Source organism: Coffea arabica, chromosome 1c, assembly GCF_036785885.1.
Source record: "Coffea arabica cultivar ET-39 chromosome 1c, Coffea Arabica ET-39 HiFi, whole genome shotgun sequence".
Taxonomy (NCBI): domain Eukaryota; kingdom Viridiplantae; phylum Streptophyta; class Magnoliopsida; order Gentianales; family Rubiaceae; genus Coffea; species Coffea arabica.
This window is the reverse complement of record NC_092310.1, coordinates 42,888,317-42,914,561: the sequence shown is the minus strand read 5'-3', so window position 1 is coordinate 42,914,561 and position 26,245 is coordinate 42,888,317. Positions and strand designations below refer to the sequence as shown.

The 26,245-nt window shown below is 36.3% G+C and overlaps 3 protein-coding genes across 8 annotated transcripts; all 3 read right to left on the bottom strand.

Moving 5' to 3' along the window:
• Positions 1-5,109: 5,109 nt before the first annotated feature.
• On the bottom strand, positions 5,110-7,937 carry LOC113739817 (protein FAR1-RELATED SEQUENCE 5-like). The gene is made up of 5 exons (XM_027267164.2): positions 7,391-7,937; positions 5,952-7,087; positions 5,632-5,712; positions 5,393-5,464; positions 5,110-5,223 (listed from the first exon to the last, which is right to left on the bottom strand). Exons 1-5 carry the CDS (start codon positions 7,935-7,937, stop codon positions 5,110-5,112), a joined length of 1,950 nt encoding a protein of 649 aa, XP_027122965.2.
• A 4,517-nt stretch (positions 7,938-12,454) lies between these two features.
• On the bottom strand, positions 12,455-14,925 carry LOC113714058 (probable 2-oxoglutarate-dependent dioxygenase AOP1). The gene is made up of 3 exons (XM_027238089.2): positions 14,463-14,925; positions 13,064-13,385; positions 12,455-12,915 (listed from the first exon to the last, which is right to left on the bottom strand). Exons 1-3 carry the CDS (start codon positions 14,831-14,833, stop codon positions 12,667-12,669), a joined length of 942 nt encoding a protein of 313 aa, XP_027093890.1. The 5' UTR covers positions 14,834-14,925; the 3' UTR covers positions 12,455-12,666.
• Positions 14,926-20,343: 5,418 nt separating this feature from the next.
• On the bottom strand, positions 20,344-26,036 carry LOC140003935 (pentatricopeptide repeat-containing protein At5g27110-like). Of its 6 annotated transcripts, none has more exons than XM_072068837.1 (5): positions 23,360-26,035; positions 23,022-23,215; positions 22,671-22,819; positions 21,417-21,791; positions 20,344-20,541 (listed from the first exon to the last, which is right to left on the bottom strand). In XM_072068837.1, exon 1 carries the CDS (start codon positions 25,555-25,557, stop codon positions 23,464-23,466), a length of 2,094 nt encoding a protein of 697 aa, XP_071924938.1. In that variant the 5' UTR covers positions 25,558-26,035; the 3' UTR covers positions 20,344-20,541; positions 21,417-21,791; positions 22,671-22,819; positions 23,022-23,215; positions 23,360-23,463. The 6 variants fall into 6 exon arrangements, with proteins under 6 accessions (XP_071924938.1, XP_071924995.1, XP_071924957.1 ...); XM_072068894.1 differs by having other exon boundaries at positions 23,137-23,215; XM_072068856.1 differs by having other exon boundaries at positions 20,344-20,619; positions 22,671-23,215.
• Between the last annotated feature and the right edge of the window lie 209 nt (positions 26,037-26,245).

Here is a 26,245-nt window from a genome sequence, read left to right as displayed (position 1 = left end):
CTTTTAGTTTAGTTGTTTTAGCATAGAATTTCTAAAAAAAAAAAAAAAGAAAAATATATGTTTTAGATTAGTTTCTTCATTTAAAAGTGAAAAATTGAAAGAAATGAAAAAAGGAGAAAATGCCAAAAAGAAAAAGAGAAAAAATGAGAAAAAGGAAAAAATGGTTTAATGCATATGGCTTATTTTGAAAGAAAAAAAAGTGAAAAATTTTGAAAATTGAAGAAAGAGCTTTTAGTATAATAGGTATTATTTACTTTTTGATACATTTTAATTATTTTCAAAGAAAAGGAAAATTCCCAAAAAATATTAATTCAGGTTACAAGCATTTTGTTTTTTATTGATTGTTTCTATTATTGTTATTATTTATATTTTGTCAATTTCATTTAAGTAAAAAAAAAAAAAAAAAGAGGAAAATTGAAAAAAAAAAGAGACATTCTAGTCGCGGCAAGCTGCATTTTGGCAACTTGCACAAGAAGGGCCTGGGGGTTTCGACTGCAAATAAATGAAGGATTGCTGGGGTTTTAGGGTTAGAAACTGGGATATAAAAGAAAAAGAATGACAGCCGCAACCAAGAGAGAAAAGAGATACGAGAGAGTTACGGAGAGGGGGAACGAAAAAGAAACAGCAAGAAAAGAAAGCACGGAGGAAAATACAGCGGAAAAGACTGAGTGAGGAACCAGGGAGAAAAGAACAGAAAAAGGGAAAACAGAAACCAGGGAGGATAGTTTGACAGTCGAGTGATTGAGAGGATCCTTTGATGAAGTAGCGGCTGGAGAAGAAAACCAGAAGAGGCTAAGAGAGAAATCTGACCAGTGCTTGAAGGAGGAAAAGGTTTCGTTTCTGTCTTCATACGAAACTTTGGGAATCTGTTCACCTGAAACCTGCATCTTCAAAGTTGACATCTTGGTGCAACCTCTTCAATTTTTCTTTGCTCACTAGACACTATAAGGCATTAAAGGTAATCCTTTCTACCTAACATCTTTCAAGTAAGCTCAGTAAGTTGTATATTTCAGAATTGCATCATCCTTAGTTTGTTTTTTCATTGAGTTGTTTGTCCGGTTTCTCCTGGAATTTGTGCTTGGGTTATGAGGAAATTGACAGTTTTTTTGTGTTTGGGGTATGCGAGAATTGATAACTTGAGAGTGATGTGGGTTCGGGTCTAGTGAAGTGAAGGTTTCACCGTAGGAAGTATACCTGTTTTGTTTGTTTTGGAGTGTCGATTGTGTTAGTCATTTGATGGGGATATGTATGTATGTGGGCAGTGAGATAGAGCATGTTTCATTCTTTGGTTCGTTGTTTAAAATTGTGTGTCTGGATTGCCAATGAGCCGCACAGTCGCAACAAGGAAAATGGCAAGAAAACTTGTTCCAGATTTCGCGTGGCCTTTCCTTTCCTTTTTGTCATGTTGGTTTTTTTGGTTGTTTCTTTTTTTTTAGATGTTTCTTGTTGAATCTGCTAAGGCTGAGCAAATCATGCTTTGAGAATATGTTTAAAACTGATTGTGCTAGTTGGGTGTCGATGAAATGACAATTCTGGTTAGAGTTTCTACAGCAATAGCATCGCACAAAATGAGTTACGATTTTAGCAATAGAAATTTCTCTTTTACCAGAATTTAACAAGGGAATTATGGTTTCCTTTCTCCCTCTCCCTTGTATGTGACTTCTTAAAGATAAGTTTGCAGCTGGTTCCTATTTGAAATGACCCTTAAACATAGCTGCACAACGTTGCTGAAAAATGATTTTAGATTGCCGAATGGAAATTCTTTTTGACTTATCTCTTGAGTCTTGTCTCTCTTTTTTTTTCGAAATTTCAGTTATGGTGTTTGCTTAGATCATGATTCCATCCCATTTCTGTTTGGTTTGCTTGCCTGAATAATTTTAAATTGAATAAGGGAATGGCCTGAATGTGATTGAGGGGAAGGCTGAAGTCAATAGAGGAAGTGTCGGCAGTTTTGTTTTTCTTCAAATGATCGCATGTGCATTCCAGAATTTTGCATCAGTTTCTCTCCAGATTGTTTGTTGGTTTGAATGTTGAGGTTAAACATTTGTTGTCTGGTTTCAAGTTGTGATTATGTTTGGAATTTCGAAACAAAGCTTGTGTTTTTGGGGTCTGAAACACGAGTTTTAGAAATGGAAGTGCAGCAAACTGGTTTCATAGTGATGACAGAAATGTCTCATACGTTCTGTATGAAATTGTTTGAGTTGGTTCAGATTTGGCATTATTGTTGTTTGATTTTGGGGTTTAAATTGACAAATTTCATGTTTGCAAAGTAGAGAAATGTATGAGAGTTTGCTTAGTCTTTATTTGAGGAATATGTGATGGTTCATTTAATGTCCAATTGCAGCAACTCACGCGTCTCAGAAGCTGTAGAAAGAAAAGGAATTGCAGAAATTTTAGTCGTGAATGATATTTTGCATGCATGAAATAATTTCTTCAAAATTGCCTCTTAACCCCCTCAAGTTTCCTTTGGTTGCACTATGACCCAATCAATTGAATAATTTCATCAGTTTAGTCCTTAGTAGTTTTAATTTGTGCAACTTCATTGCTTGTTTGCCTCAACTAACTACCGTGCTTTGTTTCAATTGCACTTAAGCCATGACTTTAGAGGCTTTATGCTCAAGTGAGCCTTGTTTTGCACATTCCTTTTAGTTTTCTTAAATAAAGTGGTACCTTGACCTTTTTCTTGTTTTGAAGCCATTTTTACTTCATTTGATTACCATCGAAGGGGAGGTATAATTTCTTTTATCTTTTTTTGTTTCTTCTAGGTGATCCAACGTGCTACGTGAGAATTGCATGTCTACTTGCTTTACTAGTTTTTCCTTAATTCTTTTATTTCATTTGCTTTTGCTTTTATTTAAGTTATTCCTTATGGGGTATGTGTACACCTCTTGGCTTGTAATAGATAGGGCTTGGAGGAGCATTCAAGGAAGACCTATCGAAGACGTGTGCCTAGCTAGCAAATGTAATAGTTAGGGCTTTAATTGTCTTATTTGTCTTGCATACTTACGTGCTACGTGTTAATTTGCTTTATTAGGGCCTTGCATCTAGTCGAGTATGCTAAATGTTATGTGCTATGTGTTTATAAGTGTTTGGCATGTCTATCCGCTTTCCATGGCTATGAATGAATGTGATGGATGAATATACGTTTCCGCTAGTCCAACGCTAGTCGGAATTCATAGAATGGGCTAGTCCAACGCTAGACCCTTAGGGATTTCCCCTCGTTAGTACATCATTTGCTTGTTCACCACATATCACGCATTTTCCTTAGTTTTATCATTTGGCATGATCCTCGAACCCCTTTTCCCTCCATTTTAGGATTTTTTGCATTTCATGCTAGGTATAGGTACATTTGCCTGAAGAGTCCCCTTAAATATGTGATATAGACGAGTGTGGCTTTTTCTAAGCCTTAGCACGCTTGTATCCCCTCTATAAAAGGGCAAATTGAGTCACGATTTAGGTCTCCCCGTACCCATTATGCATGAATTCCCTAGGTTCATGCATCCACTCTATCATTACATTTTCACTTTTCCTCCCATTTTGCACACGTGCACCTTTATGTTTCTTCACTTGCACACGAACACCTTTAATCGTCACTTGCACACATGCACTTCACATTATCATTTCACGTACCTTACCTTGCCCACTCACGTGCACATTTTCATTTACATATTTATTGTCTTTTATTACTTTTTCAAACTCATGTCCTCACATTGCATACATGCATTCCATTCATTTGCATCCCACTCGCATTATTCGTGGCCTCTTCAAAAGGATCGTTATTGGGCTTCACAATTAATGTGATTGGCACCATTCAACCTTTGAAGGGAAATTTCCCCCAATACCCCTAGGTCTAGGGTTTGCATTCATGTAGTGCATCCAAATGTAATAAATTCTTTGGTTAAAACAAGAAAATCTTTGATTAAATCAACGCAACTAGCCTTGGCTAGGTCGAAGGGGTGCCTTGGATTTTATCCTTGCCTTCCCCTTCGTCAAATGTGACTCCCGAACCTTTATCTTTGTTTGCGTGGACTAGGAGTCGTTCAAAAGGGTTTTTCTTACTTTTTTCCTTAAAAATTCACTTTTTTTGGGTGACTTGGTACACCCTAACTCTATACCAAGTGGCGACTCCATTTTTCATATAAAAAAACCCTTTTTGAACTATTTTTCTTGGGTCAAATCGTCGCATTTTCAAAAAGTCCCATTTAGACCCATTTTTCTTTTAAATCACGATTCATCTTTTTCCAAACCAATAAAATCACAAAAACAATTTATTTATTTCATCAAAAAATGGGGCGCGACAATATTATACATCGTACCTTTGGCGGTGTGATCTATGCCAATAAATATGTTATTAAGGTATGCAATTGAATGTAGTAGAATGGTATACATATCACGACAACCATTCAACTGTTATGGTCGATTTAGTGAAAAATATCTGATCACAAAAAACACGCTTAATTCTATTGTAAAATTGTTACTTCAATTTTCTACCAACTTTATAATTTTCTAACAATTTTATATAATCCAATACAAACTATTGATGATTACTACCACTAGATGCGATTACAATTGTAATCCACTTGTCTAATTTTGAAAATAGTGAAATATCAATGGTGCCTGTACAACCTCGTCAATAAGTTGTAACACCTTATTAACTGCTTGTAACGTACATATGCAGTATTCCCAAGTTGGGACAACCACTTAATGTCTCGTTCAAAAAATATAGTTACACATCATTCATCAACCTTATTCTCGAGGGAGGCGACGTCAACGCGAAGTTACAATCCCTGGGTGTTATTTCTTCCTTGAAATGCGTAACGATGGTAAATCAGCAAATATTACTAATGAAACATACGATTAATGATATACGATGTCCAAGTCTCCAATTAATAACAGTACATAAATATGTGCTGTAACGATAAAAGTTTATCACCTGGGGTGAAGGTGCAAATACATGATATGTATTAACATCACAGTGTGTTAAAATTGCCGCACGCTCCTCCTACATTACATAGTATAAGTAATCGACTGTCAACAAATCATTACCAATGCCTATATTGCTCACTTATAAAGTTAAATTGGACTAGACATTATAACAAAAATGATATATCAGACCATTAAGACATCTCTGACGAAGTTATGTTTGGAAAAAATAGAAAATTTGAGATGCATCAATTCTGTAAGGACACTTGTAGGAGGCCCCTGATTAGCCAAACGATGAACCTTCGAATAATAAAAAATAATATGTTATTAAAGTGAGCATACGTTAACTACATAATTTGCATGATTTAACAGCTTTCAGGTGCCCACCATTACAATACTATAAAAAAAAAAGGTAACTCTACTACACGAATAAAAAGGTCTTTATTTTAACTACTAAATATATACATACCGTTTCACTTTCATCGATATCGGGAGCAATAGCGTTTGGAGGGCCATTCACTGTCTGGCTCATTGAATGCATCTACGAGTTTCGTATGGACCAAATCATTGTATAAGACAAACAAAATAGGTATATCAGGAGGGATGACAGCAGTAACAACATTATCACACAATGTAACATCAATGTAACTATTTATGCTATTAGAAACATCCAAATAAAAGCAACAGTCATGTCCATTTTATACTAACCGAAACAGAGTCAGTAGATGAACGACATCCCATAAACATGTATTCCTCAAATGAAACCGATGTCGGCTCCGAATCTGAGACCTACAGTATTGACACGGCAATAATATTATTTCATAATGAATGATACCTAAACTTTAGTTAATAGTATAACGATAACTTAGTTTTAGCATAAATGTTCCCCGAGTACCAAAATTTGATCCATACCGTAGTCTGTGTAGTTCTTGATAATCTAGATTTTTTTTTACTCTGTCAAATTTATCGACCCAACTTTGTATCACTCTACTTTTCTTCCCACCACCTCGTTTTTTAATGCCTCTTACGACTACTGCCTCCCCCATTTCATTCACAATTTCAATTTTATCCCGTTCCTCCATATTCAGATTTTTTTTATTTTGCAAAGGTTGCTCTTCGCTTTCTGAGAGGAGGAGCTCAACTCTCTTAGCCAAATCGGATATGACAGTGATTGCTACTTTGCTGGTGTCCTCCGACATTGCTGCTCGAGTTGCAACCTTAATCATGGCTGGAGCGAGCTCCCGATAACGAGTTGAAATCATTATTTTAGGATCAGCCACAATTTCCCGTCTTCGCCAATCAAAACAGTCTCCAGCCCGAGCTCTTTTTGTCCATCGCCTCTTAATGTATTCAGGAGGAATTATTTTTATGCCCATAGTATCAAACACCTTCAACGCGTGCCCACATAAAATGCCTTCATTCTCGTATTTTTTGCAACTACAACGTACACTTAGATCATTCCGATTGAATACCACTATTCTTTTAGATCCTCCATCATACCTCATGACCGCAAACTCCACAATCATCGCTGCATCTTGTTGTCTCAATATAACTATAGTTGTTGACTCGCCATATTCATTTTGGAATGCAACAAATACGGTTGGTGAATACGTCTCTGATGCATGCACAAGCATAGGTGTTTGCTTTAACCCGACCATGGGGAGCTTTTGCCTCATTTCATATTCTGCGATCAGTTCATTATGTCTCTTTTCATCAACCACCCGATTGAAATGTCTAAACAACTGCACAAGGTCATGATCCAGTTTCAAATGATTTTTAATTGTTGCATTTGGGCTTTCGCTAAGATGGGTGCTTCGCATTCCCACTGTCCATCTTTCTTTCATCATGCACCTTGCCCATTTAGCATGAATTCTATACAACGCGGAGAGCCATTCATTATTTTCAAGATTGTGTTTCTTCACCATCGCCTCCCACACTCTATTGAATTGTTCCACTTCTCCAAACTCATACATGCATGCACCAAACATGTATGGAAGATCACTATTTTCCTTGTAGTGATTGCCAAGATGTTTCATAAAATTACGCCTTATGTGAAATGTACATAGACCGTGAAATGTTTCAAGCATAACAACTGAAAGAGCGGCTGTCATGGCATGATCTTGGTCGGTTAGTATGGTACTTGGACGCTTTCCGCACATTGCTTCTAGAAATGTACCAAACACCCATTTGAAAGAATCTATAGTCTCATCATACATAAGGGCAGCACCGAATATCACAATTTACCTATGTTGGTTAAAACCCACAAACACTCCAAGTGGCCGGTATTCTTTATTTGTTTTGTAAGTTGTGTCGAATGTGACTACGTCTCCAAAAAATTTGTAGTCAATTAACATTCCTGCATCAGCCCAAAAGATATTCGTTATCTGCTCTTCACAGTCCAGCTGTACGGTATGAAAAAACGATGGATTTTCGAGTGTTTGCTCTTGAAAATAATTCAGCATGCTACCTATTTCTCCATATTTCAAACTCATTTCCCGTCTAGTACGAAGATATCGTTTCAGGTCTTCCCGAGTATATCCCACATTTTCCATCCCACCTGCCTCCTTTCCCATAAGCTCATGGCTCTGTTTCAATGAAAACCCAGCGTCCTCGCTTATTTCAGCTTGGAATCCTTGAGCCTCGCTTACTTTTCTTTGTGATGGCATCATGTGCGCACATTGAGCAATGTGCAACTCATGGTTATGCTCTAAGACAAGGTCATGCACACGGTGCTTCATTGTTCCTCTAAACAACACGATAACCATTTTAGCTCCACACCCTGTTTTCGTCGCCGCTCGTGTCCTCTTTGGCATCACATCACCTTCGTACTTGCGCTTCACACCTTCCTTGCAGCAACTATATCTCCTAGACGTGGTCACGCCGTCTTTGTCTTTACGTACACTAAAACCCATTTTAAAGGCATATTTGTTGTAAAACTTGTACGCATCCTCTTCGCTGTTGAACTCCATTCCTAACTCAGGGGTCCCATTTTCTGCCAATTTGCTGCAATCCATTACTTCTGATCCTGCCAATTATGCATCAAACACCCTAATTTGCAACACTTCATGAATAGTATGTACATAAACGACAACATAAATGTATATTACCATTCATAATGTGTTATGAATCATACATTACTCGTATACCAAATTCTATTATTACGCTATCAATATGATTAATGATTCACATCACCTTACTTTTACTCTAAGACAATCTGTGTCCAAATACAACTCCATGTACACTAACTTATACGGATTGTAACGTATTGGTCACACGATGTAAGTCTATTTTAATTGTATGTACATCCACGCTAGTGATTATATTTTGATTCTAGATTCTTTAGCTCACTGTACCTTATATCATTCGTTGATGACAACCGCATAAGCCAACTCCGCATTTTCTACTATTTCTACATTTTGAGGGCTAAACAATCACTTTCTATTCATTGTAATATATTTTTTAAATCATGTAATTTACTTACAATACAAGGTTCACCCATTTATTGTTCACATTTATGTCTTTTCCTCAGTTTCACCTCATTCAACTCTACACCTCTATTTTATACACACTACACGGTCAAGAGAGGGGCAAACTAATATTACTCTATGAGCATGGACCAATTACTAGATGCACAATGATTCATATCAATTGTAATACGGTGGCTATAACATGTAACTAATTTACAACAAGATGTACATTCATTCACTTGTTAAATGTGACTTTGTTTCTCTCATCTTTCCCTAATTCCGTTCAATGGTTTACTTGAATACATACCCCTAGGTCTTCCAAAAACTACTATCCCTTTATAGTCCATCACTGAAAAACTAAATGGTCACACACACACAGATACGGTACACACATGCAAATACAGTACAATTTCACTATTCTTCTATCATCTTCATATTATGTCTTCAGTGACTCTAATTTCATCCTTCATTTAACAGATGTGCATTTGGGTGACAAATTATTGGCCACAGTTACTGACATGGTTCAGTCATGTTACCTTGGTCTGCTAATACGCTTCACGTTTCACCGAAGTCGGAGAGCGTAGCTGCTTCTGCTATTAAGTTGAAGGACAAAATCTGGCTTCGTGAGATTTTGTCCTTCCTTTGTTTGTTTCTACCTTACCGCCTGCCTTGCGCGCATTCAAAATAGATACAATACTCTTATACCCAGTTGAAGACCACAGCTGCTCTTGCTATTCAGTTTTCCGTCCAAACTTTGGCTTCATCTCTGTTTGCTCTACCTTGTCGCCTGCCTCTCCACTCACTTTTCTGTCAATTGCTATTTTCATCAGAGTAGACTACACCCACTTCACCTAGAAAGAGCTAGTAGATCGAATTCCACTCGAACTTCAGCTTTCTACCTTCAGTGAGCGGTCGGTCAGACTGTCAGAGTAGAGCTCCTTCAGAAGCACGCCAAGACTCTTCCCTCAGTTTTGTTTTCTGCGGCTAATTCAAAATTTCAACTTGAATTTCAAAATCTACTTCTCTTCCATTTGCTCCATCTGCTCACGTTTGGAAGTCAACATTTTTTTATTTGGAACGATGCCGTTTTTCTGCCCTGCTTCAGCCTTGCTGACTTGGCTCATTTGTCTCCTCACGTTTTATATTGTGAGGAGACCGTTCAGGAGCGGTCGTCAGCCTGCCCCGTATCCCGTAGTCTCCTCCTTGCACTGTGTGGCGGCTCCCAGGGAAAACAAGACATCCATCAAATGACCGAAAAGGGCTTGTGTCCCTTTTTTCCAAAAATGCCCTTGCAAGCCTTTTATTTTATTTCTTTCCCGATGACTGTCAAAATAGCAGTGATTATGGTATTTTTGATCTACTCTCTGAAATAAATGCAAATTACGAAAAGTGAGTAGAATTCAGCAATTAATCCATATCAAGTCAGGTAATAGGGAAAATTAATAATAAAATAAATAGTAAAATTGCAACCTATCAATACCCTTCTGTCCAAGATACTTAAAGCCAAATATTTCCCAGTTGTTGATTTCCTGCAGGCTAGTTTGGGCTCGTGTCCATCCCTCACTTGGCATGGTATCCTTGAAGGTCGTAAGGTGCTAAATATTGGTTGCAGATTGAGAGTCAGGTCTAGCAATTCTATTCGCATATGGGTTGATAGGTGGCTGCCCAGACCACATTCATTCCTAGTTAATTCACCTTGCTGTCATCCTCCTCTTGATGCTCATGAACTCATAGATAATGAGTTGTCATGTTGGGATGTTTCATTAAATGATGATATCTTCTGGCCTGAAGAAGCAGAGCTCATCAAATTGATTCCTCTAGGCAGAGTATGAGCAACTGATAGATGGGTTTGGCATTACAAAAAGAATGGTAAGTTCACTCTACGAAGTGCTTACCATATTACCATGAATTCAGAGATTATTCAACACAATTGGCTGATCAAGGCAATTACCGCGGAGAACAGGATCATGTATGGAAGAAACTTTGGTCTCTCAATACTCCCAGTAAGTGCAAACATCTACTTTGGCCTGTTTGTCACTATTCTCCTCCTACTTGTGATAATCTACGGCGAGTGCTAGGTGACCTCATTTGTGTACTATGTTCTGAAGCTAATAGGGATCTTCTGCACACTTTATTTAACTGCCCAATGTCAACTCAGGTTTGGGCGCTATCTTTCTAGGAGCGAAAAATCCAGAAATGCTGACACGAGCATGTCACACGACACGACAATGTGTGTCTTTGGACAAAGGAAATGATACGAAAGTTCTCCAGCGATGATTGTGAGTACTTTGTTTTCCTATGTTTTATGATTTGTAGTGCTCGAAACTCTTATTTGCACAATCAGAAATGCAAGGATCCTCTGGCATTAGTCTCATTTGTGCCTGACAAGGGGAAACATCTCGAGAGAGTCCACCAAAGAATCCAATATATAAGTCAAGAACCCAACTCCGACTAAAAAACTTAAGTTATAAGGTCTCGGACCCTTACTTATATTAACCACTCTTTTTCTATCTCTTGCACCAAGGAGGGACATAACCCTTTACTTATAAATCTAACAAATCTCCTATTTCATGAGTAACCCCCACATTAAAATCCAAATCTATAATCCTTTTTTCGAGCCCACTTTAATACTTAACATAAGCCACCTTATCATTTAAGGTTATCTCTTCTCCCAAATATGGACTCACTCTTCTTCAACATTCCAAATGAATTTTTTTTTTTTTTGTGATCTCTACCAACCCTTGGCTCCATCTTACACCAACCGGATCCCTTGCCAAGCCCATAGCACACCTAGTTCAATACTAACTAAACTCCTTAGCACTTCCGTTCACCACTAAGAAGAGAATAACTGAAGCTCTGATACTAATTTGATAGGGGGAAACATCTCGAGAGAGTCTATCAAAGAGTCCAATATATAAGTCAAAAACCCAACTCTACTCTAAAAACTTAAGCCATTAGGTCTCGGACCCTTACTTACATATTAACCACTTTTTTTCTATTTCTCGGACCAATGTGGGATATAACCCTTTACTCATGAACCTAATAGTGTCTTGTCTCCATGTAGCTTTTAAAGAAGCTAACACAAGCCCTGCAAATCATAGTACTAACCATGAAATTGCTTGATGGTCACCCCCAGAAATAGGCCACTTTAAAGTTAATTTTGATGCTGCTATTTCCCAGGTTAAAGATGCTTATAGTATAGGTATTGTGTTATCCCGGATCACAGTGGTATTTTTTTCACTGGCTTAGCAAAGCAATTTCGTGGTACGGTTACTCCGGAAGTGGCTGAGGCTGCCGCCTAAGGGAGCTATCTTTAGGGCAAAAAATTTGTGTCTCCCCACTTGCTCTTGAAGATGATGGACTGGGAACCATTCAAAGTGTGCTCTACAGAGCATGTCCTTTCTACTACCGAGCTTTTGATCGATGATATTAGAACAGCTTTTTCACATCGTAGTTCGATTGATATAAATTGGGCTTCTAGGGATGCAAATAAAGTCGCTCATGAATTTGGCCCTCTATGTCAAATCAACCAAGTATGTTGAATCCCGTTGAAATTCTCCTCCAATCTTTGTAAATCATTTGCAGTTGGATGATTTCCAACAATCTTAGAAATAAAATTATTGTTTTTATCAAAAAAAAAAAAACTATCAATTGTGATCCAGATCCAATCCATTTTACAGGCCTAATTAGCCAGGTTAGTGGTGAACAATCAGCGTAAAAGGATGATTTTTAGAGAATGAAATTTTGATCTTGACAAGAACACTTTCGGATATTGATTAGATCTTTAGGTCGAGATGAGTATTGATGATTCACTTTGCAGTTTGAAAGCTTAAATTGGCAAATGCAAGTCACTTTGTAGGCCTACTTTGTTTTTTAGATTTGTAGCATCCATTCTTCTTAAATTTGTTCATTGATATGCCATTAGTATAGATTTTAATGAAATTATGATATTTTATCCAAAAAAGATCCCATTATCCAATCCTGAGGGGAGCTTCACCAAGTTGTGGTAAACTAGAGATCACTATGGTTATCTCAGTGCCCCAAATCTATTTGACCAAAGACGATAAACAACATCTATCACTTCCTAATTCCATACACAAGACTTCATACAAGTATGGTATTTGATCAAACAAATATCACACGGTATTTTAATACGAAGTGACATATGAGGAGTCATCGTAGGAATAGAAACTTGAAACACCAGAAATGATAATTGAAAGTTTCAACACCAGATTAGCTAAACAAATTGGCAAATAATTCCTTTTGTTGCTAAATCTTAGACGCCACAGTAAGTCTTGAGGGCAGATTGAGCTCTTTGTCCAGCCTCGGTGTAGTAGAATGACAGGAACTCAACATGATCAAATGGCTTGAACAGCAAGGGGTGCTCTTCATCTACGAGCTCTTCTGGGGCTTTTATTATGTAGCCAGCCTTTGGGATTGAAAATAAACCAGCTGAGTACCGGGCCTCGTTTCCAGTCATCATTACTTGGTGATAGGGAGAGTGCAATCGGCCATTTGTCCATGCCTGAAAAATAAAATATGGATCAGGTGGTGTGTGTGTCTGTACAGGTGGTGAAAAGCTATATATTTTCTTGTCCAACACGATATTTGGGAAAAACTTTGAATTACCTTCTTTAGATCAAGATGAAAAAAGAATTTAAAGGAAGACTTACGAGGAGGGAATCTCCAATCATGACAATGAAGGATCCTGGAGAAGGTTTGACATCAATCCAATGTCCATCTTTTGTGAGAAGTTCCAATCCTTGTACTTGATTTTGAGACAAAATGGTTACTATGTTCTTATCAGTATGAGCATTTAGTCCAAGCTTTGGCTCAGTTGTTTGAGGTCCTTTGTACTTCATGACTCTAAGAAGGTAATTTGTTGAATCCATGTGCTCATCCATATATTTTTCAGCGCCTAGGCTCTCCAATATCATCCTTCTCACAATCTTATCCAAGTCTGACAGCTGATCCGAGTAGGAATGCACAGTCTTGCTGCATATACAAGAAGAGTCCATCGAGAAAACTTGTTACGAATTCCTCATGCATGTAATGGTTAGAGCTATGGACTTCACTAGTTGGGGATTTGAATCTCGAGTATGTTAGTTTAGTCCATAAGAAAAGGTGGAATTCAACTCCCTCTAGAAACCAAATTTACAAAAAAAAAAAAAAAAATCCCTTTTAAAAGTAATTAAGGACAAAAAAACTGAGAACAAAACGGTACTTCATCAAATTTTGTCTTATATGTTTAATGGAATCGTGTAATGACTAAGCTTAATTTAGTATCATATATAGTGTTCTAAAATAAATCAGTTTCTCAATCTAATCCAAACTTTATTAATTAATGTCAGATAAACTTACTCCTAAAAAATGAATGTACTCTCATAAAAAATGAATGTACTCTCAATTTCTTAAAATCTCATGCGTTTACTCTGTGTTGATTTTGAAAATCACAGCGCCTATGATTCAACTATTGTGATATTCAAAAACCAAAGTGGCTTGCAACTGTTGTCATATTCTGAAATCGAGTGGCATATTCCAACGTCAGAGAGAACATTTAAAACAATTCTTCCACTGATAAGTTGGGATATCAATCTCTACTTGTGCTAGTTTGATCCATAGAAAAGATGTGGACTTTAACTACCTCTAATTCTCCTTCTCCCGAAAACCCAAGAACATTTTTTTTTTTTTTCTGTAATCTCTTTTAGAAGTAGGTAAGCAATAGAACTAAGAACAAAAAGGTATCTCATCAATTTTGTCCTACATGTTTCAATTGAAAATAAGGACATCTTATTGTGATGTGGATTATTTTAGTCCAAAATTCTGCATTATCGACTCCTATATGACTTTAGAATCACGAAGCATCAAATGTGCAAGAACATTGAAAACATAAGAACATGGAATCAACTCCTATGTTTCATAAGGAATTACAAATCCTAGGTTAAAAGCCCCCAGTCTCCTCCCCTCTTCTTAAGTTCCATCCCTCCTTAACAAGAAATTTAAAATAATGAAAAAAAAAACTAAGAATGAATCATAAGAACATGAACTAAAATTGGGATAAAATATCATTACCAAAAATTTGAGTTTCCCTCAGGCCACAAGAGGTCAGTGAAGCTCTCAACTTTTTCAGATATGGTTGCATCATCAATACCCATGCTTTCATACAGTGGCACCATGGGATACTGTCCAACATAGCCATGGAAAGGCTTCTTCGATGAGTTTCTGACTTTGGTCTGCAAAGGGAGGTCGAAAAGCTCTTCTAAGGCGTCAAAAAGTGATTTTTGAAGTTCAAGAGGGATTTTATCAAACAATGCTTCAAAGCAACCATATTCTTCAAGTGCTTTACGCACTTGATCTTTCACTAAATCCCACTCTGGAGCGCCTGGCTTCAATCCGGGGTTGGAGAAATCTATAGTAGGAAGGCTAGTGGTCTCAGAACCCATTTCCTCAAGTTTTCCTCTCTTTTCTTAGGATTGTTATTAGTTATTAAGCAATAGTAGAAGTCTCTGGTGTTCTTGATCTACTTCCCAATTAAGCGAGGCTGAACCATATATATAGTAATATAATCATGTGTACCGGTGACTAGCTGGCAAAAGTTACCGGTTGGGCCTCTCTAATTCCAATTCTGTTCAGCTGTATGAATTAATACATTTGTAATATAAACTTAAATTTTAAATCACTGTGCTTCGGCTCAATGGCCACCAAAAAGGGATTAAATCCCTCTTTGGGCTGCAAATTAGGGATTCAAACTCCACGTGTAGTGAAAAAAAATCCAAAGAAGGTGCTAGAGCATCCCATTGATCTAGTTAGATCTGTACACCTGTTAATTCCTTACATAGACTCTTGAGACTCAAAGAAGGTATCAAGGCATCCCGTGGTTTAATCAGGTCTATATACCTGATAGCCCCTTATATAGATTCTTTAGTCTCCCTCTCCCTATAAAATAAAATAGATTATCGTGTGCCAGAATATTCCGTTAGTCTAGTCAAATTTGCATACTTGCTAGTTCCTTACATAGACTCTTTAAACTTTCCTTTCCCGTAGAATAGAATAGATTAGATTATAAAAATATTATCGTTGTGATAAAAAATATATGTATAAACTTATATTTTAACTGTGGTAGTGCATGAACCAAGTTCATAATTACACTAAAAAATATTGGCTTATACCGATATTGTACCAGTTTACATAATTGGATGGAACTCGATAGAACCTCAACTTAAGAGGCCTAAATCCTAAGTTACCTATCACACTCAGTCACAAGTTCAGAGCTGTTTGGTTTGCATTTTGGGAATCAAGAATAACTATCGGTATGGGTTTTAGTACATCTTTCCCGTTACATGTTAGATTTGGAACTAATAACTGAATCACAATGGTTGTCACAAGTTATACCAATTTCTAACTTTTGCTAAAATCAAAATGCTAATTTTTGTTATATAAAATGTTAATCATTCTTCAACTTTTATAATAATCCTTATGCAAGATTACAACTTAAGTGTTTGATTGCGCTATATAATTTTAATCATAACTCTACAAAGGTGTCAAATTGGAGCAGGATAATTCTACAACACTGTCAAATTGGCTAAAGCATCCTAGATAGTTGTCTTTTCATCATGTAGTCTCGATGCTATTGCTGGACAAGGTCATGCTATTATGTGAAAATTAACACTCCTATCCATTTTTCATAGTGGAACTATAATTTACAAGTTATTGATGGGCATTTTTCTCAACATACAACTGATTCCATCAGAGCGGAAAGGGTTAATTGCTCAATGCCGAAGGAAATGTTAGGAAACCGAAAGAGAATATATGTTAACTTTTTCTTCTTTTTCGTTGCTGTTAAATTCGTGATATGTAACAAATATAATTTATTGCAATCGAGTAGACTGAAATTTCTTGGCACTGACGAAGTCTTACCAACAGAAATAAATGCTAAATAATTGCCAATGAAAATCATTGTTTTGCGACAATTGATGCTTACATTAGCTACAAGCCGAAGTTGATCCAGTTTATTTAGATTAAATCTTTAAGCTAATGTCATGACTCCCTCTGATGTGATTTTTTTAATTTTGTCTTATTCCTTGATTTTAATTATTGACCTTTGTCTTGATCATGTCAAGGATCTCTTATTATTGGTGTCTTGGTTATACCTGGAGCATCAATTTAGTGTGGTTTCAAGAAATATGTTTCCCATTTAACAAAGAATAATGGAGGATCATGAAAGCTAAAATACAGCATGGCAAGTTTTATCTTGATCAATGACCAACTACTAGACAAGTCTAATAGTTGGCCACGGGCCAAAAAGCAAACTCCAAATAGGATTATAGGACTTATCATTTTCCAAACCATCGGCCTTTGGGCTAGTGGCCACCACCTAAGTGAATGGGGAAACCTTGCCTCCCACCAAAAAATGCCACATCTAAGTGGTTTGTTTCTAAAAAATCCAGGCGGGTATACTGTGCACCCGTCTGGTCCGATGGTGGTTCAGTCCCCTCCGAATTACTCCTGGATCTCCTTAGGTCTGCCTCCTCCCCTTTAATGTAGGATAGAATAGGTTTATCGTCTCCGAAAAAAAAAACTTATCATTTTCCAGGACATATACTTTTATTTACTATGTTTTATCTGTTTTTCTAATGCCTTCATTGTTCCACCAACGATTTCAAGCACAAGTTAACCTCACCTCCTCTACTTTCTCTGCTGCATTGCCACCAGGACAAATATGTCCTACTCCTGCAACATTTCTTTTTTAAAAAAAAAAAAATTCTATTTGAAACTGATTGAAAGCAGCCATTCCTTCTTCTCTTCGGTTTTCCTGTAATTTCGAGAAGCAGCACTTGATCCCAGTTAAAGAATATTTCAGATTTCACAGTTCAGGTACATTTTGAAATGCACAAAAGAGAAGAAAAGAAGAAAAGGGAAAAAGGAATGCTCCAAATCCTTACGTTCCATTGTCTCGATTCTGAAGTGAAAAAAACAAAAATTGTACTCACTGCTCCATGAAATCTGCAATGGAGAGGACTACAATGCAGGAAGATGAATGCTGTAGTTAAAGCTCAGGGCACTTTTAGTTTGTAGATATATTGGTTTCATTGAACATTATTCATTTAATCTTTGAATCAAGTATTTGTGCTAATAGTGATTTAATCGAAGTATCCCAGCATAATTTTACATGAGTATGCCAGCGATTTAGCGTTGGTTTAATGTAATTGTCAAATTGTCTGCTTGTGTTCAACAAATAGTATGATATTCTAAAACAAGTACAGATTTCCCATTCTTTTGTACCCTGAGTAATTTCACATAATTTATTGCAGTCACTTGCGTAAATTATTCTAGCAAAATAACTGCCTCATCCGCAACTTTTGAAAATTTGGATGGCTAAGCTAGATTAAATGGCATATACATGTTAGCTCATTAAATCTCATTAATTTGGTCGAAATTTTGCATGCCGTGATAAAGCATTAACCACCAATCCAAAAAGGAACTGTGTGATTATTAAAACAAGGGTTCTTCTGTTGTGTGGTGGCCTTTTTTTTTTTGGTAAAAGTTTAGATTTCCTACGCCCCAAGTGTTTGCAATTTAGTTGGTTGGAGGTAATATTCGAATTTAGTAATGGGCTCCTTTTTCTTAGTGATCTTGTCATATGTACTAAGAGTATATAATAAAAAAACTATATATAAAAAAAAAATTTGCATTCAAACTTCTGCTGTTATTCACATCTTTTGATTCACATGAGATGAATATGGAAAGTTGATATTCTGGTCTAATAAGACCTCTCAGCCAATTAGACACATCTAAAGGGGTGAGCAACAGAATTCTTTGAGTAGAACTAACTATATTCGTAGATTCATCTTTTACCATGTTTGCTTGTCTCAAGGCATGAGAGAAGATCAAAATCAAAAGATCGACTTGAAATAATCACTGGAGTAAGTTCAAAGAATTCTTAAAATCCTTTTCACCATCAAATTCAAGGTTCGAATACTATGCGTCACAATTGGAAATGAATAGGGTATGAAGAGGGATAGGAGGATTTTTTTTTTTTTTTTTAAGGCTGACTTGAAATGTCTAGAATGATGTGAATAGAACATTGTAACTACCAATCATAACCCTTTGCAAGTTCAAATTTCCAACTGTCAGAAGGTCCTTTTCAAACACTGTCCTTAACCAACACTCCCAAAGCCTTATGCATACTATATTGGATTATACTCGATTCTCAAGCATTTTATATCTATATTTTTGCCAATGATACGTCATTGATAATGCAAGATCTTATATTTAAAGAACAATCTCATGTGCAGACATGGACACCATGTAATAAAATTAACTCGTCATACCATGATTAACAAATATAACGACAGGAATGGGAGGGACACGAAGACTTGTGTCCCCTCCAATAATTTTAAGTTCTTGCAAATGAAATAAAGCTCTAAAGCTCTCTCTCCCATCTTTTCATTTTTATTGTTTAATTTTGCTTTCATATTTGATCGAAGGGAGGTGTAATTAGGGATCACCAAATTGCAGCGTCAAAATCAAAATCTTACAATGAGAAGACATGAAACTGGACCACTAAAATTATACATAATTTTTTTTTAGCTCTACCCCTCTTTGATCCAAGATGAAAGAAAGAAAAGAAAATTATTGGCAAACTAATTGTATTATTTGCAACATTAGTCCAACATCATATCAATCTTCAGGGACTCTGAAAGAGAAATCAGTTGGAGAAGAGAAGCCAAATTCCGCGGTCCCCTCCAATAATGATGGGTAAAGCAAGAATTACGTATGAGCAACAGAATTTATTCCCACAAATGATGGAAATAAACTAAGCTGTTCTATTTGTTTATTTCCTAATTCTTTTTTAGTTCTTGCTTTGCTGTCTTGTTTGTTTAGTTTTCATATTATTTTAGAAAATCTAAAGTCAATTTTCAAGTAAGTTTTGGCTTGCAATTCTATTTGTTTAGAAAGTTCTACAATCTATAAGAACTACTAGTGGATTATCGTAAGCGAAAGGTTACGACTTGATATATTTGTTGTTAAATTTTTGAGTAAAAATTGCTAAGTATTTGGTTCTTTGTTTATTTTCCTCCTTTTCCTACATATTTTTATATGTACCAAAAATTGCTTATGCTATGTGTGTTTCCTTTTCTTCTTTTTTTTTTTTTTTTTTTTTTTTGTGTGCCTACAAGTGGTATCAAAGTTTTGAGCTTTGATCCTAGGGCTTGTTCACAAAATTAGGATACAAAATTGGTCCTAATTGAGTAGAGATTAAAAGTTAAAATATGGATCCGTATTATTTACAACATTGTGTTATTTTTATCTTTGATGGTAAAAACGAATTTGAAATTTGGAATTGGATGATGATAAAGGATTTTCAAACCATTGAAATTTGGGATATTGCCCAAATAGAGTTTGTGGAATTTGCAGAAGGTACAGAATCGTCAAGTAGTTTAGTCAAAATTTAAGGAGGAATAGACTTAACATTGTTACCATTGAGTTTTGAATTAATAAAATTGTTGAATATTCAACTGTTTATTTATTCTCCTTCTCGTCCAACATATTTTCATGTGTTAAAAATTGCTTCCACGGTGCGGTTTTTTTTTTTTCCTTTTGGGGTGCCTGCAACAAATTCCTATCGACTCGCATCATGGTGAATAAACTAAAAGAAACGATATACAGTTGATATAAAGAAATTTTATTCCTGCAAATAAACAAATTTATTGCTGCCAGACGAATCTTACAACCTCAAAGAAATCATCATAATGCTTATGAGCATATTGATGAATATGTTAATGGGGAAGAAGGAATGCGTCAAACTGCAGAAAATTCTACACTTCACCTATTAAAAGCCTTGTAATCCTCATTTTTACGTCATGGAAGCATTTTTACTACTTCAAAGGTCAAATTATTGTACAAACACTCATATTGGTTGTTAGGTACGTACGTAAAATACAGTATTAGACACATTTTAATTTCTCTAGTATGTAATTGAGCACCTTGCCGATAGCAGGGCTTGTTATGTATGCAATAATAGTCTCCCAACTAGTAGACAAATATTTACAAATTTATTGCTTAGAGTTTCACTAACTGACTTCTGAGCATTCTATCAAGCTGCACCTCACCCACCGTTAAGAATAATCTTCATGCACAATCATATTTGCTGCAAAGCATCGAAGCAATTAATTGCAGTAATCCAGCACAGATGAAGTAATTAGTGAAAACCTGATATGAGCAAAAACTAAAAATAAAAATAAAATTAGTTGATGAAGCCCAGGTAAAGCAGTTGATCAAACTAAACTTGCTTAATTTTTATCCTGGAATGATCAACAGCTAATTTTGATGGAGTACTAAGTACTAACTGGAATATGGGTATCGAATTAAGGGTCTTTTGAAAGCATGAACTATGAAGAAAATGCACAGCAGATGATAGGCAACTAAAAGAGAGGTTCCAGACTCGCGAACGACTGTAAGATCATGACTGATGGGTTTGATCTTCGCTATTGAGAAAGGAAAAAGTATTCATCTGTTCAATTTTACCTCTGAAGTATGTGCATAATCAATTTTAGTCAATCAAGGATAACAATTTTCCTAATTGTATGAGATGAGAAGATTCCTAACCCTCCCCCAACAAAAGATTATATGCCCACAGAGTACTATTAAACAAATAGAAACATTGGGGAATATCATCCTTAATATTAAGCAAAAGCAAAGATACAGACAGATCTCCCCATCCACAGATGAATAAAATAATTAGAATTGGCAACTGAATGATGCAGGAACAATGTAACTTTGATCAGAAGTTAGAGCGCGTCTCCCTTGTCATGGCAAACAAGTGCAGTAGTCCATTTTCTTTGCCTAAACATGCATTCACATGGATATCGGATACCCGCGCTAAAGTTTAATTCGGATAAGGATTGCTTTTGAATAAATCAGTGCTGAACACCAGGCTTGTACAAATATTCCAAACTCAAACTGTGGTTTATCAACAATCACTTCATAAGATGAACTGCAAAATGAATCAGTGAGATTCCTCACCTGAAATCTTCTGCATACTTAATTCTGCAGTAGAAGGATTTTGTATGGCAGTTTCCATTTATTTTCATGCTTCGTGCTTGCAGTAGTCATCGCATTCCAGTTCCACAGACAGTAAGTTCAAGAATGGCCCAACTATCTGCAAAGAAAACCAGTAGGAAGTATTAAACAAGAAGTTATTGGCAAGGGCAGCTTTTGAGATGTCCTGAGTTATCCAGCATTAGGGCAGGCAATGCAAGCAAAGACACCAGCAGTCCGTTGCAGTGACGAGTAAAAACAGGACAAATCTACGAATCTCCTGAAGCAGGAAAGCAGCACTTGTTTTGGAGCAAATCTATCTGAATTTTGTTAGTTCTGGACAAATCCTCTGAGAATAATCTGCATAAATACAAAAAAGCATAAAGATGAGACAAATGATTTTCCAACTGACATTTATTACTACTACTCAATTTCTATTGTAGCACTTCTCTTTAATAATCTGTTACAAGAAACAGTTAGCTAGAGCAACATGGAAACATGTTTTTAGTCCTCCAAGACATCAACAGACCAATCCACCAAAATTCTTCTCAGGTTTGTATTAAGATCCTTCTAAACTTAGTTCCACTGCTTATCACACCGTTGAACCCTAAGAAACTATTTATACACAGTAACAATTATAGATTGATTAAAAAAAAAACATTAAAGTCCTTTCCGTATAAAGTAACCCATTATCACAAAAGAAATCTTCAGCCACTTCACCATAATTTATTACCACATAACCCCATTGAAACCAAATTTATTACCACATAACCCCATTGAAACCAAAGAACCATATTTAAAATCATGAATTTATAAAATCAAAAAAGTAAATCTTTGAATCAAAAACCATTCCCAAGATGTGAACCATTTGACATAATTAGAACAAAACATAACAGTTAATTCCCTAAACGTGATCAAAGTCAAATCAAACAATAGCCTATTTCTTGATTTTCAGAAATAACCCAAACCAACTTCTAATAAGAACCAAAAAATAATATTAATAATAAGTTTACATTTTTCTACCAACTCCATTTTATGAAGATACTCCCTACCGATTTTACCATGGGGGTCAATAGTAGACAATAACTCCCATCTCCCCCCAACCCGTAAGCAATCATGTGTGCTCCAGAAAGCAACTCTTGTCAAAATCTCATTCAAAAGGTGCTGAGTTCGAATTACATATCAGAAACAATATATTTAGTTATCGTCCTTTTGGCATCATTATTAGCAGTGGCTTACCTTCATCAACTTCTCATTCTCCTCCACAGCCACCTTGAGCTCTTGTTTTGCCTTAATTTTCTGCTGTTTCTGACCTGAACTTCCAAGCTTTGAGTCTTAATACTAGACAAACTCTTAAACTCACAAAACACCAGTTACTTGCTCAGCCACTGCAGGAAGCAATTGCCCACTTTATTATGCACTTTGTAAATGGTGAAACAAGTTAACAATAATTCACATCTTCTGATTTTCCATTTCAGCTCTAGCCCATAGAACCAGTTGCCTAGTTCTCCGACTCTTTCCCACCCCAAAATGTGATAAATGGCTGTAATTTGATCAACTTCTCATGTTCAGTACTCATTTTGAAGTTACCTTTTTTCTATGGAGAATCTTTCACCATTCTCCCTCTGTTTGTCATAAAATTTGTTGTATAATTACACATATTAATGGTACTCAATGCGCACTGCTTATTTCTTTCTAGATATACCATTTATGTCTGATCACTTCATGCCTTTTCCTTGTCCTAGGATCTCACCACTCTTTCCTGAAAGCACTTCTTTGGTCGCCTGTTCATAGGCAGTAAACTTGTTTAGCCAGAAATGTTGAATGCAGAAGTTAAACTTTACAATCATAACCGCTAACCAACAGGCATCATAAGAACTGATGACAAACATTTGGTTTTTGGCAGGTATTTAAGAAGGAAGACATACCAGAGTTCAAAGATATATAATTCATAATGGGAGACACATGTTGTCAGGACAGTGTGGATGATTTTAGGCGAGCAGCTGCTTCAGAATGAAGAGCCTATGTCAGTTCAATCATAAAGCAATTCATCCTTCTCCATGTGACTGCTTATTGTGGACAGGCACTCATATACCATCTCTGCTAATGGGAAAGATTTATCCTCCACAAAGAAGGTCTGTATTCTCTTGTCAATTTCAACCCAGCTACATCCAGGGTTTTTTCTTACTCCAAGCTCTTTCATCTTCATCCTAAACTTGCGTGCAATATCCCATCTTCTGTTCGAAGAATACATGTTTGCCAAAATAGTGTAGGTGGATGGATCATCCAGGTCCTTTTGCATGAGCAATCTAGCAATTTCCTCCACTATTTCTTGTTCCCCATGCTTATGGCAAGCCCAGAATAGAGTGCTTAACAAACCAACGTCCTCTTTGATACAGGGAGTTCTCTGTAGAATCGCATAAGCTTCATCTAATCTACCAGCACGACCAAGAAGATCAATAAGACATGAGTAGTCTTCAGAATTTGGTTGAATTTTGTAGTCATTGACCATTACATTGAAATAATGATAGCCATCATCAACTAATCCTGCATGGCTACATGCAGAAATTATTGCAATGAAGGCCACTCTGTCTGGTAACACATTTGAGAGCAGCATGTCAAAAAAAAGTTTTAGAGCTTCATGAGCCTGGCCATGAGACCCAAAAGCCCCGATCATTGATGTCCATGACACAAGATCTCTCTTGCGAAGCTGATTAAAAACACAAAGAGCTTCATCTACAGCTCCGCATTTGGCATACATGTCAAGGAGGGCTCCCATGACTATCTCATTTGGCTCCACTTTACTCTCCATGACCAGCTTGTGAATTTCCTTGCCCTGTTCTAAAGCAGCCAATTGAGTACAAGATGCCAATGCACTGGTAAAAGTAACTGCATCAGGTTTTATGCCAACTTCTCCCATCTCATTGAAGATGGCAAGAGCCTCAAAGTAACTGCCAACTGATACATATCCAGAGATCATCACATTCCAAGAAATTACATTATTCTTCGGCATCTTCAAGAAGATTCTTTCAGCTGGTACAATACTTCCACATTTGAAATATAAATCAACAAGTGAGCTACTAACGATGATATCAGTTTCTATGTCATTCCTGATAATGTAGCCATGAACAAATTTCCCATGCTGCAGTTGAGCTGATTTAGAACAAGCCATCAGTAAGCTGCTAACAGTTGTTGAACTAGGCCTAATTTTTTCCTCATTCATCCTCAGCAAAAGTTCAATAGATGATTTACTATCTCCTCTCAATCCATACCCTGAAATCATTACATTCCAAGCTACTAAACTCTTCTTCTTTATTTGCTCAAAAACTTCTTTGGCCTTCTCTAAACATCCACATTTCCCATACATATCCACAAGAGCAGTAATAACAAAATCATCCAAAACAAATTCACTTCTTACCAAATCCTGGTGAATCCTCATCCCTCTTTCCAAATCCGTAACTCTTGCACATGAAGAAATAGCAGAGGTAAACGTAACTGAATTAGGCTTGAACCCCATTCTCTTCATATTTTCAAACAATTCAAGCGCTTTCTCATATTGCCTACTCTGATAATAACAAGATATCACTGTGTTCCAACTCGCAACATCTCTTTCAGGCATTTCATCAAACAGCTGTACAGCATAATCAAACATATCACACTTCGCATACGCACCAATCATAGAGCTAGCAACCACAACATCTGACAAAATCCCAATCTTTATCAACTGGGCATGAATCATTCTACCATTTTCCGCCCTTTTTAACCCGCTACAAGCCTTGATTACACTTGGGTAAGTGTAACTATCTGGCCTAATATGAGGGAACTTCAATAACTTTTCAAAAAGTTCAAGAGCTTCATTGTACATGAAGTTCTTGGAGTAAGCAGCCATAAGGCCATTCCATAAGGTGATGTCTAAAGGGTTTTCTATGGTTTGGAAAACTAACTCAGCAGATTGAAATTCATGGCAAGAGATATAGAGATTGATGAGGTTTTTGGACAGCCCAATATCGTTTTGTAAGCCTAAAGTGATTAATTTTTGGTGTATGACTTTGCCATTTGTTACTGATTTTGAATTAATGCAAGATTTCAAAAGAGAAAACAGCTTTACACTGTCCATGTAAAACATTTCGACGAATTGGAAGAGCGTACCACCAAATTGCTTTGGAATTTAACTAAACTGGTTCGGTTAACAGGGTTCGAAAATTATTCCACAGGACAAGGATCTTTTATTTTTTTGGATATTTCTCTCTAGATTACTCTTATTTTCTTGTTTCTTTTTTACCTGTTCTTTAGAACTTTCCTGCTCTTACTTTATTTTCTTTTTTTGGGTAATTTTCAGGATGCTTCAGAAATTGCCCTATTTCATTCATTAAAATTTAGTATTTTTTTAAGAGGATCATAAGTAAGACCTTACCTATCTTCTCATGACTTTGCATAAAGTTTAGTTATATTCTGGTAACGTAAAATTAATTCAACCAATAGATTTCTAAATGTACTCAATTTAAAAATATCAGTTTCATACCAGAAAGTTCAATCGCAACCATCCCATTAACATAAAATGGGAATGGAAGAATTTCAATCCTTGCTCCCATTAAGGCACCAATTACATGTTAAAGTTGCCGCCAATTAAAGTGCAAGAACTATAGAAGTAAAAAACAGAGCAGAGATATAGCTGAGGAGTCTAAAACAAAAACGATAAGCAATAGAGTTAAACTTTTTATTTTGGGTTAATTCCACTTGGACCCCTCAAACTATGCCCATAATTCTACTTAAGTTCCTAAACTTCAAAATGGGACACTTAAGTCCCTAAATTA